This window comes from Phyllobates terribilis, unplaced genomic scaffold (assembly GCF_046119375.1).
Source record: "Phyllobates terribilis strain yellow unplaced genomic scaffold, ASM4611937v1 Scaffold_9__5_contigs__length_417890890, whole genome shotgun sequence".
Lineage (NCBI taxonomy): Eukaryota > Metazoa > Chordata > Amphibia > Anura > Dendrobatidae > Phyllobates > Phyllobates terribilis.
Genome location: NW_027362769.1, coordinates 376217766 through 376230008, shown reverse-complemented (window position 1 = coordinate 376230008; position 12243 = coordinate 376217766). Strand labels below are relative to the sequence as shown.

Here is a 12243-nt window from a genome sequence, read left to right as displayed (position 1 = left end):
GAGGAGGGGGGAGGAGAGAGACGGGAGCAGAGCGCCGGAGGAGGGGGGGTGGAGGAGAGAGGCGGGAGCAGAGCGCCGGAGGAGGGGGGGTGGAGGAGAGAGGCGGGAGCAGAGCGCCGGAGGAGGGGGGGTGGAGGAGAGAGGCGGGAGCAGAGCGCCGGGGGAGGGGGGTGGAGGAGAGAGGCGGGAGCAGAGCGCCGGAGGAGGGGGGGTGGAGGAGAGAGGCGGGAGCAGAGCGCCGGAGGAGGGGGGGTGGAGGAGAGAGGCGGGAGCAGAGCGCCGGAGGAGGGGGGGTGGAGGAGAGAGGCGGGAGCAGAGCGCCGGGGGAGGGGGGGGGGGGGGGGAGATGGGAGCAGAGCGCCGGGGGAGGGGGGGTGGAGGAGAGAGGCGGGAGCAGAGCGCCGGGGGAGGGGGAGATGGGAGCAGAGCGCCGGGGGAGGGGGGGTGGAGGAGAGAGGCGGGAGCAGAGCGCCGGAGGAGGGGGGGTGGAGGAGAGAGGCGGGAGCAGAGCGCCGGAGGAGGGGGGGTGGAGGAGAGAGGCGGGAGCAGAGCGCCGGAGGAGGGGGGGTGGAGGAGAGAGGCGGGAGCAGAGCGCCGGGGGAGGGGGGGGGGATGGGAGCAGAGCGCCGGGGGAGGGGGGGTGGAGGAGAGAGGCGGGAGCAGAGCGCCGGGGGAGGGGGGGTGGAGGAGAGAGGCGGGAGCAGAGCGCCGGGGGAGGAGGAGAGAGGCGGGAGCAGAGCGCCGGGGGAGGGGCGGTGAAGGAGAGAGGCGGGAGCAGAGCTCCGGGGGAGGGGGGGTGGAGGAGAGAGGAGGGAGCAGAGCGCCGGGGGAGGGGGGGGGGGAGGAGAGAGATGGGAGCAGAGCGCCGGGGGAGGGGGGATGGAGGAGAGAGGCGGGAGCAGAGCGCCGGGGGAGGGGGGGTGGAGGAGAGAGGCGGGAGCAGAGCGCCGGGGGAGGGGGGGTGGAGGAGAGAGGCGGGAGCAGAGCGCCGGGGGAGGGGGGGTGGAGGAGAGAGGAGGGAGCAGAGCGCCGGGGGAGGGGGGGGGGGGGGGAGAGAGGCGGGAGTAGAGCGCCGGGGGAGGGGGGGGGTCTAGGAGAGAGGCGGGAGCAGAGCGCCGGGGGAGGGGGGGGGTCTAGGAGAGAGGCGGGAGCAGAGCGCCGGGGGAGGGGGGGTGAAGGAGAGAGGCGGGAGCAGAGCGCCGGGGGAGGGGGGGAGGAGAGAGATGGGAGCAGAGCGCCGGAGGAGGGGGGGGGTGGAGGAGAGAGGCGGGAGCAGAGCGCCGGGGGAGGGGGGGAGGAGAGAGATGGGAGCAGAGCGCCGGAGGAGGGGGGGGGTGAAGGAGAGAGGCGGGAGCAGAGCGCCGGGGGAGGGGGGGAGGAGAGAGATGGGAGCAGAGCGCCGGAGGAGGGGGGGGGTGGAGGAGAGAGGCGGGAGCAGAGCGCCGGGGGAGGGGGGGAGGAGAGAGATGGGAGCAGAGCGCCGGGGGAGGGGGGGGGGGGGGGGGAGAGGCGGGAGCAGAGCGCCGGGGGAGGGGAGAGGCGGGAGCAGAGCGCCGGGGGAGGGGGGGGGGGGAGGAGAGAGATGGGAGCAGAGCGCCGGGGGAGGGGGGGGGGGGGGAGAGGCGGGAGCAGAGCGCCGGGGGAGGGGGGGGGGGGGGGGAGAGGCGGGAGCAGAGCGCCGGGGGAGGGGGGGTGGAGGAGAGAGGCGGGAGCAGAGCGCCGGGGGAGGGGGGGTGAAGGAGAGAGGCGGGAGCAGAGCGCCGGGGGAGGGGGGGTGAAGGAGAGAGACACGGGAGCAGAGCGCCGGGGGAGGGGGGTGAAGGAGAGAGATGGGAGCAGAGCACCGGGGGAGGGGGGTGAAGGAGAGAGGCGGGAGCAGAGCGCCGGGGGAGGGGGGGGGGGGGAGAGAGACACGGGAGCAGAGCGCCGGGGGAGGGGGGTGAAGGAGAGAGATGGGAGCAGAGCACCGGGGGAGGGGGGGGGGGGGGAGAGAGAGACGGGAGCAGAGCACCGGGGGAGGGGGGGGGGGGGGGGAGAGAGAGACGGGAGCAGAGCGCCGGGGGAGGGGGGGGTGGAGGAGAGAGTCGGGAGCAGAGCGCCGGGGGAGGGGGGGGGTGGAGGAGAGAGTCGGGAGCAGAGCGCCGGGGGAGGGGGGGGGGTGGAGGAGAGAGGAGGGAGCAGAGCGCCGGGGGAGGGGGGGTGGAGGAGAGAGGAGGGAGCAGAGCGCCGGAGGAGGGGGGGTGGAGGAGAGAGGCGGGAGCAGAGCGCCGGGGGAGGGGGGGTGGAGGAGAGAGGAGGGAGCAGAGCGCCGGGGGAGGGGGGGGGGTGGAGGAGAGAGGAGGGAGCAGAGCGCCGGGGGAGGGGGGGTGGAGGAGAGAGGAGGGAGCAGAGCGCCGGAGGAGGGGGGGTGGAGGAGAGAGGCGGGAGCAGAGCGCCGGGGGAGGGGGGGTGGAGGAGAGAGGAGGGAGCAGAGCTCCGGGGGAGGGGGGGGAGACGGGAGCAGAGCGCCAGGGGAGGGGGGGGGGGGGGAGAGATGGGAGCAGAGCACCGGGGGGGGGGGGGGGGGGAGAGAGAGACGGGAGCAGAGCGCCGGGGGGGGAGAGAGAGACGGGAGCAGAGCGCCGGGGGAGGAGAGAGACGGGAGCAGAGCGCCGGAGGAGGGGGGAGGAGAAAGATGGGAGCAGAGCGCCGGAGGAGGGGGGAGGAGAGAGACGGGAGCAGAGCGCCGGAGGAGGGGGGGTGGAGGAGAGAGGCGGGAGCAGAGCGCCGGAGGAGGGGGGGTGGAGGAGAGAGGCGGGAGCAGAGCGCCGGAGGAGGGGGGGTGGAGGAGAGAGGCGGGAGCAGAGCGCCGGGGGAGGGGGGGTGGAGGAGAGAGGCGGGAGCAGAGCGCCGGAGGAGGGGGGGTGGAGGAGAGAGGCGGGAGCAGAGCGCCGGAGGAGGGGGGGTGGAGGAGAGAGGCGGGAGCAGAGCGCCGGAGGAGGGGGGGTGGAGGAGAGAGGCGGGAGCAGAGCGCCGGGGGAGGGGGGGGGGGGGGGAGATGGGAGCAGAGCGCCGGGGGAGGGGGGGTGGAGGAGAGAGGCGGGAGCAGAGCGCCGGGGGAGGGGGAGATGGGAGCAGAGCGCCGGGGGAGGGGGGGTGGAGGAGAGAGGCGGGAGCAGAGCGCCGGAGGAGGGGGGGTGGAGGAGAGAGGCGGGAGCAGAGCGCCGGAGGAGGGGGGGTGGAGGAGAGAGGCGGGAGCAGAGCGCCGGAGGAGGGGGGGTGGAGGAGAGAGGCGGGAGCAGAGCGCCGGGGGAGGGGGGGGGGATGGGAGCAGAGCGCCGGGGGAGGGGGGGTGGAGGAGAGAGGCGGGAGCAGAGCGCCGGGGGAGGGGGGGTGGAGGAGAGAGGCGGGAGCAGAGCGCCGGGGGAGGAGGAGAGAGGCGGGAGCAGAGCGCCGGGGGAGGGGCGGTGAAGGAGAGAGGCGGGAGCAGAGCTCCGGGGGAGGGGGGGTGGAGGAGAGAGGAGGGAGCAGAGCGCCGGGGGAGGGGGGGGGGGAGGAGAGAGATGGGAGCAGAGCGCCGGGGGAGGGGGGATGGAGGAGAGAGGCGGGAGCAGAGCGCCGGGGGAGGGGGGGTGGAGGAGAGAGGCGGGAGCAGAGCGCCGGGGGAGGGGGGGTGGAGGAGAGAGGCGGGAGCAGAGCGCCGGGGGAGGGGGGGTGGAGGAGAGAGATGGGAGCAGAGCGCCGGAGGAGGGGGGGGGTGGAGGAGAGAGGCGGGAGCAGAGCGCCGGGGGAGGGGGGGTCTAGGAGAGAGGCGGGAGCAGAGCGCCGGGGGAGGGGGGGTGAAGGAGAGAGGCGGGAGCAGAGCGCCGGGGGAGGGGGGGAGGAGAGAGACGGGAGCAGAGCGCCGGAGGAGGGGGGAGGAGAGAGACGGGAGCAGAGCGCCGGAGGAGGGGGGAGGAGAGAGACGGGAGCAGAGCGCCGGAGGAGGGGGGGGTGGAGGAGAGAGGCGGGAGCAGAGCGCCGGGGGAGGGGGGGTGGAGGAGAGAGGCGGGAGCAGAGCGCCGGGGGAGGGGGGGGTGGAGAGAGGCGGGAGCAGAGCGCCGGGGGAGGGGGGGGTGGAGGAGAGAGGAGGGAGCAGAGCGCCGGGGGAGGGGGGGGGTGGAGGAGAGAGGAGGGAGCAGAGCGCCGGGGGAGGGGGGGGGTGGAGGAGAGAGGAGGGAGCAGAGCGCCGGGGGAGGGGGGGTGGAGGAGAGAGGCGGGAGCAGAGCGCCGGAGGAGGGGGGGTGGAGGAGAGAGGCGGGAGCAGAGCGCCGGAGGAGGGGGGGTGGAGGAGAGAGGCGGGAGCAGAGCTCCGGGGGAGGGGGGGGGGGGGAGAGGCGGGAGCAGAGCTCCGGGGGAGGGGGGGAGACGGGAGCAGAGCGCCAGGGGAGGGGGGGGGGGGGGGGGAGAGATGGGAGCAGAGCTCCGGGGGAGGGGGGGGGGGGAGAGGCGGGAGCAGAGCGCCGGGGGAGGGGGGGGGGGAGAGAGATGGGAGCAGAGCGCCGGGGGAGGGGGGGTCTAGGAGAGAGGCGGGAGCAGAGCGCCGGGGGAGGGGGGGTGAAGGAGAGAGGCGGGAGCAGAGCGCCGGGGGGGGGGGGGGGAGAGAGAGACGGGAGCAGAGCGCCGGGGGAGGAGAGAGACGGGAGCAGAGCGCCGGAGGAGGGGGGGGTGGAGGAGAGAGGCGGGAGCAGAGCGCCGGGGGAGGGGGGGTGGAGGAGAGAGGCGGGAGCAGAGCGCCGCATTTGTTTTTTTTTTTAGCATGTGTATGGGATGTTTAGGTGTATACGGGGAGGCTATGTGGAGGGCTCACGCTGTATACGGGGAGGCTATGTGGAGGGCTCACGCTGTATACGGGGAGGCTATGCGGAGGGCTCACGCTGTATACGGGGAGGCTATGCGGAGGGCTCACGCTGTATACGGGGAGGCTATGCGGAGGGCTCACGCTGTATACGGGGAGGCTATGCGGAGGGCTCACGCTGTATACGGGGAGGCTATGCGGAGGGCTCACGCTGTATACGGGGAGGCTATGCGGAGGGCTCACGCTGTATACGGGGAGGCTATGCGGAGGGCTCACGCTGTATACGGGGAGGCTATGCGGAGGGCTCACGCTGTATACGGGGAGGCTATGCGGAGGGCTCACGCTGTATACGGGGAGGCTATGCGGAGGGCTCACGCTGTATACGGGGAGGCTATGCGGAGGGCTCACGCTGTATACGGGGAGGCTATGCGGAGGGCTCACGCTGTATACGGGGAGGCTATGCGGAGGGCTCACGCTGTATACGGGGAGGCTATGCGGAGGGCTCACGCTGTATACGGGGAGGCTATGCGGAGGGCTCACGCTGTATACGGGGAGGCTATGCGGAGGGCTCACGCTGTATACGGGGAGGCTATGCGGAGGGCTCACGCTGTATACGGGGAGGCTATGCGGAGGGCTCACGCTGTATACGGGGAGGCTATGTGGAGGGCTCACGCTGTATACGGGGAGGCTATGCGGAGGGCTCACGCTGTATACGGGGAGGCTATGCGGAGGGCTCACGCTGTATACGGGGAGGCTATGTGGAGGGCTCACGCTGTATACGGGGAGGCTATGCGGAGGGCTCACGCTGTATACGGGGAGGCTATGCGGAGGGCTCACGCTGTATACGGGGAGGCTATGCGGAGGGCTCACGCTGTATACGGGGAGGCTATGCGGAGGGCTCACGCTGTATACGGGGAGGCCATGCGGAGGGCTCACGCTGTATACGGGGAGGCTATGCGGAAGGCTCACGCTGTATATGGGGAGGCTATGCGGAGGGCTCACGCTGTATATGGGGAGGCTATGCGGAGGGCTCACGCTGTATTCGGGGAGGCTATGTGGAGGGCTCACGCTGTATACAGGGAGGCTATGTGGGGGATCTTACGGTATATAAGGGGCTGTGTGTCGGCTCAAGCTGTATATAGAGGGTTTTCAGCATACTTAATTCTGCTCAATATTAAGTGATATTATAATTATTTTGTTAATATTAATTGTATGTTAAGCAGAATTAATTTCAGCCTATTGGTTCGGCCCCCACAACAGTCACAGTCTCTCTTGTGGCCCCTCGGGTAAATTACTTGCCCACCCCTGTGTTAGAGGGTATAGATCTGCAATCAACATCAATGTAGGATCCTTTTAGCCCCGCCCCCGAGGAACCGACTAGATCTTTTACTGCTTGTACGAGCACCAAAAGGATAGATTTATCATCTATCACAGATTTAACAGGGTCTGCTGGAAGTAGCAGTTCTTCATCAGCTTGAGAGGGGTTTAGGAATATTGCCGTATACACAGCCATATATTTAAACTGTATGAAAGGACATCAAGTTTACTTGACTATTTTTGCCTCGATCAATACGGAGCGCAGAAAATTTCAGCTCAGAGTCGGGTTTTGGACACAGCGGAGTAAAAGACTGAAGAGTAAAATCATTATGTGTCTTATTCAGTTGCTTGGCAAATAATACATTATTGATCAGGTTGGTGCCGGAAGGACATTAGGATCCATGTGACTACATGGCAGGATCCCTACAACAGGAGGAGGAGGAGGACACGAGATACTCACGGGTCCAGCTTGTAGAGGTACTGACCGTCCATGGTGCGCTCCTGGTGGTAGGTCAGATTATAGGCCAGCATTGTATTGATCAGGTCCGCCAGCTGCTGCTTTTCCTTCATGCTGTACAGCTGAGTGTTCACCTGCAGGAAGAGCGGGCGCACAGGTCATATATAGGAGCAAGACACCCAAACTAGGCCCGGCACTGCAGGTGCGGTGCACAATCCCTTCATGCATAAACAGTTTGCACAATATTTTTTAGAGAAAAAAAAAAAAAAATTCTACGCAAACAGCGCCACCTTTATCTACAGGCCGTGTCTGGTACTACAACTCACAATATTCAAGTATTGTGGTATTTGCCCTATAAATCACAGTGGAGAGTTTCTAACAAACAGCAGCACACTTGTAATACCACATTTATTCTGTAGTGGCCGCTGCAGGGAAAACGAGCAACCGACAAACTTCATTGTTTGCTGGGATTTCCTGCGACGAGACGGCAACTTTACTAACCGTCGATATCATGATGGTACCACCCTATCCCTGCCCTATATAAATCTATAAGCCCTATAAGTTTAGAAGGGCTTTAAAAGGGTTATTCTCCTTTTCTTAATGGATAGTGCTTATAAATACAAGCACTTTTGCAATTTACTGCTTGTTTAAATTTGCAGCCGTTGTTGAGATATTAAAACGTTTAGTTTGTTTACAGCTCGTTGCCTAGGAGACCGACCACCGCTGCTGTTTAACTTGTCAGCACTGAAAAGGATTAGGAGGTAATCCTTGCAAGCTCAACAGAAAACAGCTTGTAAGCACTGCACATGGTCTGCAGTTTAGCAGCGGTGGTCGGTCTCCAAGGTAACGAGCTGTAAACAAAAGAAAAACCTAGATATCTCAAGAACGGCTGCAAATTTTAATAAGCAGTAAATTGCAATATTGCATGAATAGACGGATTTTCAGTATACAGGACAGAAGCGGAGATGGCAGCGCCATTTAAAGGGATGATGGGGGGCTCGGGACTAAACATACAACTGCAGAAGAAGGGTCAGATATAGATTTCCTGTTTACAAACAATTATAGGCCATTAATTATTCATCCAGGAAAGCGAGCAGACGCAGGAGCAGCTTCCAAACATCGATCACACATCAGCCGCTAACTATTTTTTTTTCTTAAAGGAAACATATCGATCCTGGAAAGTAAAAGGAGCAGAGACTTGAAGTGTCAGAGCGACGGCGGCAGGACATAAGACATTGGCGCCCCCCTCTCTAGGTCAGCTCACACATCAGGTCATCAATGGCTGCCGGATTATCGGATAATTAGATATTTATTTAAAAAAAATTAGATTTTTGGGTAGAGGATAAATGATTTGTTAGTGTTGGAGTGATACCAGTGATGTGCACTTTAATATTTTAAAACTAATTTTATAAAATGTATTTTTTCTTTGATTTTTGTTCAATATTTCTGTATTAAATTTTTATTTTTAGTTCCACAAGGGCGATCAGTCGCTGATTTTAAAACTGCAACGCAGTGTATTGTGCCTGGTCAGCATAAAGGCGGGTGTAGACTTGGTCTGTGTACTCCCTACCCTATGTCTAACCTGTAAGATGCTGCGGCATCTATAGACACTGACATCTGAGGGGTTAATCAATCAGTAGTGGATCCCTGTCTTATCAGGGAATTAACAGAAAACAGTCATGAATACAACGCCACACACTATGCTGGGGGGGGGGGGGGGGGGCGCCGTGCAACACACCGGGGGGGGGGGGCTCCGTCTGTCCATTTGCATAGAGATATATATATATATATATATATATATATATATATATATATATATATATATATATATATATATATATATATATATATATAGATATATATATATAGATATATAGATATATATATATATAGATATATACAGTACAGACCAAAAATTTGGACACACCTTCTCATTTAAAGATTTTTCTGTATTTTCATGACTATGAAAATTGTACATTCACACTGAAGGCATCAAAACTATGAATTAACACATGTGGAATTATATACTTAACAAAAAAGTGTGAAACAACTGAAAATATGTCTTATATTCTAGGTTCTTCAAAGTAGCCACCTTTTGCTTTGATGACTGCTTTGCACACTCTTGGCATTCTCTTGATGAGCTTCAAGAGGTAGTCACTGGAAATGGTCTTCCAACAATCTTGAAGGAGTTCCCAGAGATGCTTAGCACTTGTTGGCCCTTTTGCCTTCACTCTGCGGTCCAGCTCACCCCAAACCATCTCGATTGGGTTCAGGTCTGGTGACTGTGGAGGCCAGGTCATCTGGCGTAGCCCCCCATCACTCTCCCTCTTGGTCAAATAGCCCTTACACAGCCTGGAGGTGTTTGGGGTCATTGTCCTGTTGAAAAATAAATGATGGTCCAACTAAACGCAAACCGGATGGAATAGCATGCCGCTGCAAGATGCTGTGGTAGCCATGCTGGTTCAGTATGCCTTCAATTTTGAATAAATCCCCAACAGTGTCACCAGCAAAGCACCCCCACACCATCACACCTCCTCCTCCATGCTTCACGGTGGGAACCAGGCATGTAGAGTCCATCCGTTCACCTTTTCTGCATCGCACAAAGACACGGTGGTTGGAACCAAAGATCTCAAATTTGGACTCATCAGACCAAAGCACAGATTTCCACTGGTCTAATGTCCATTCCTTGTGTTCTTTAGCCCAAACAAGTCTCTTCTGCTTGTTGCCTGTCCTTAGCAGTGGTTTCCTAGCAGCTATTTTACCATGAAGGCCTGCTGCACAAAGTCTCCTCTTAACAGTTGTTGAAGAGATGTGTCTGCTGCTAGAACTCTGTGTGGCATTGACCTGGTCTCTAATCTGAGCTGCTGTTAACCTGCGATTTCTGAGGCTGGTGACTCGGATAAACTTATCCTCAGAAGCAGAGGTGACTCTTGGTCTTCCTTTCCTGGGGCGGTCCTCATGTGAGCCAGTTTCTTTGTAGTACTTGATGGTTTTTGCAACTGCACTTGGGGACACTTTCAAAGTTTTCCCAATTTTTCGCACTGACTGACCTTCATTTCTTAAAGTAATGATGGCCGCTCGTTTTTCTTTACTTAGCTGCTTTTTTCTTGCCATAATACAAATTCTAACAGTCTATTCAGTAGGACTATCAGCTGTGTATCCACCAGACTTCTACACAACACAACTGATGGTCCCAACCCCATTTATAAGGCAAGAAATCCCACTTATTAAACCTGACAGGGCACACCTGTGAAGTGAAAACCATTTCCTGTGACTACCTCTTGAAGCTCATCAAGAGTGTGCAAAGTAGTCATCAAAGCAAAAGGTGGCTACTTTGAAGAACCTAGAATATAAGACATATTTTCAGTTGTTTCACACTTTTTTGTTAAGTATATAATTCCACATGGGTTAATTCATAGTTTTGATGCCTTCAGTGTGAATATACAATTTTCATAGTCATGAAAATACAGAAAAATCTTTAAATGAGAAGGTGTGTCCAAACTTTTGGTCTGTACTGTATATATATATATATATATATATATATATATATAAAAATACCGATAGTATAATAAAGAATATAATGTGCATTTCTCTCCACTTATAAATTGCTTTGTCTGTCAGGTACACGTGTAAAAACAACAGGGGAGACGAACAGCGCTGATCCTCAGGACGCAGAATAAAAGTGTCGTCCTCTAAGCCTAAAAATATGAGTTTTCCATCTAATTGCCTCGGCCCTTGGCTCACCCGGAGACACAGATTAAATTGCTTTTTGTTCACTTCAATCACAATTAAATTAAAAGGATATGAGCCTGGGGCTTAGGGGTCTATAAAAAGAACGAATAGAAAAAAGAAAATAACCTCAGACCCGGGGGCGGGGGGAGACGATGACCTTGTACGACACCTCTAGAGTCAAGACAACGTGGAGAAGGATGTCAGGATGGATAAAGCCACTGAGACATGAAGAGAAAGGAGCATGGTTCATTAAAGGGACAAACCTACAGCACAGTCGTGGACGGAAGTTTTCAGACTGTCGCAAAATTTTGGTTTCCACAGATTTCCCTGCTTCAGTTTTTATAGTGGTAATTGGCATTAAATCCAGATTATGAGGAGCGATCGGATGAATTGTAAAAGAATTGCAAAATTGTTCCTCGTCATGGAAATTAATTTAATCCACCAAAAAACACATTTTTACTGATTTCGAGTCCTGTCATAATTGACCTGCTTACATCGTTAATGAGGACAAGGCAGCTGATATCACTCACTATCATGCCGTTTGGTTGCTGTAAGAGGGGGCAGGTGTTTGATATCATTGCCTTCTTCTGCTAACCCTGGTTACCGCCAAAGAAAAGTGCAGTCATTATTACTTTGCATCAAAAGGGCTTTACTGGCAAAAGACATTGCCGCTTGTAAGATTGCCCCTAAATCAACCATTTATCAGAACATCAAGAACTTCACAGAGAGGAGATCAATTGATGCGAAGGATACAAGGCGCTCAAGAAAGTCCAGCATGTGCCAGAACTAAAGAAGATTAACTACGGGAGCTGTTCAACACCAGTGCAGAGCTTGCTCAGAAGTGGCAGCAGGCAGAAGTCAGTGCATCTGATCGCACGATGAGGAGAGGGCTTTGGAGGCTACCTGATGTCAAAAAGGGTAATAAAGAAGCTACTTATCTCCCTGAAAAACATGAAGGACAGACTGACTGATTGGACTGCAGAGGACAGTAGGAAAGCGATTTTCTCTGATTAAGTACCCTCTAGACTGTTTGGGACATCTGAAAGAATGGATTGTTAGGAGAAAAAAAAAGTGAGCACTGCCAGTAGTCCTGTGTCTGCCAACAGTAATGCATCCTGAAACCATTCTTGTGTGTGGGCTTTTCATCCATGGAGGGGGCTCACTCACAATTCTGTCTCAGAACACGGCCATGAATAAAGCATGGAACATAACCCTCCTCCAAGAGCAACTTCTCCCAACCATCCAGGAGCAATGTGGTGATGCTTTCTCCAGCATGATGGAGACTATGACACAAGGCAAAAGTGATAACTAAGCGGCTAGGTGAAAAAAAATTAGCAATTTGGGGTTCATGGCCAGGAAACTCCCCAGATCTCGATCCCATTGAGAACCTGTGGTGAATACTCAAAAAGCGGACGACAAGCAAAAACACAGAAATTGTGATAAACTCTGAACACTGATGAGACAAGAACGGGCGACCATCAGTCAGGATCGGGCCCAGAAGCCGATATCCAGCTGCCGGGGCGAAGGACAGAAGTCTTGAGAAATAAGAGTTAAAGTTGGAAATATTCAGTCTATGCATAAACTTTATGTATTTGTTTCGAGGATGAACTGGATTTTTATATTTTATAATATATATATATTTTTTTAAACTTAATTTTTTAGTTCCACAGAGTTGGGCCTGCGATCGCCTGGTCGCTTATAATATATAGTGCAGTACTACAGCATTGCCATTGATCGCGTCATAAGGGGGCCAATGTAAGCCGGTCCGTGCGTATCAGGCACTCACTCCACTTAAATGCCGCTGTCACAGCTGCAATTAAATGGTTAACAGCAGCATTTAAATGGTTAACATCAGTATTTCAGAGTTCATTCCAGCAGCTGCACACATACACGTCGCTGTAACACAGCCGGCATCTACCAC

The 12243-nt window shown here is 57.2% G+C and overlaps 2 protein-coding genes across 4 annotated transcripts in view; one reads left to right on the top strand and one right to left on the bottom strand.

The window, feature by feature from the left end:
- GNG13 (G protein subunit gamma 13) overlaps window positions 1-7934 on the top strand; it is a 59803-nt gene extending 51869 nt beyond the window's left edge. For all 3 annotated transcript variants that reach the window (XM_073648428.1, XM_073648429.1, XM_073648430.1), the window contains exon 5: window positions 7751-7934. In XM_073648428.1, coding sequence (XP_073504529.1) covers window positions 7751-7775 — 25 coding nt within the window. In that variant the 3' untranslated portion in view covers window positions 7776-7934. The remainder of the gene's footprint in view (window positions 1-7750) is intronic.
- CHTF18 (chromosome transmission fidelity factor 18) overlaps window positions 1-12243 on the bottom strand; it is a 39578-nt gene that overhangs the window by 10537 nt on the left and 16798 nt on the right. Inside the window, exon 18 of the mRNA XM_073648420.1 lies at window positions 6594-6724. Coding sequence (XP_073504521.1) covers window positions 6594-6724 — 131 coding nt within the window. The remainder of the gene's footprint in view (window positions 1-6593; window positions 6725-12243) is intronic.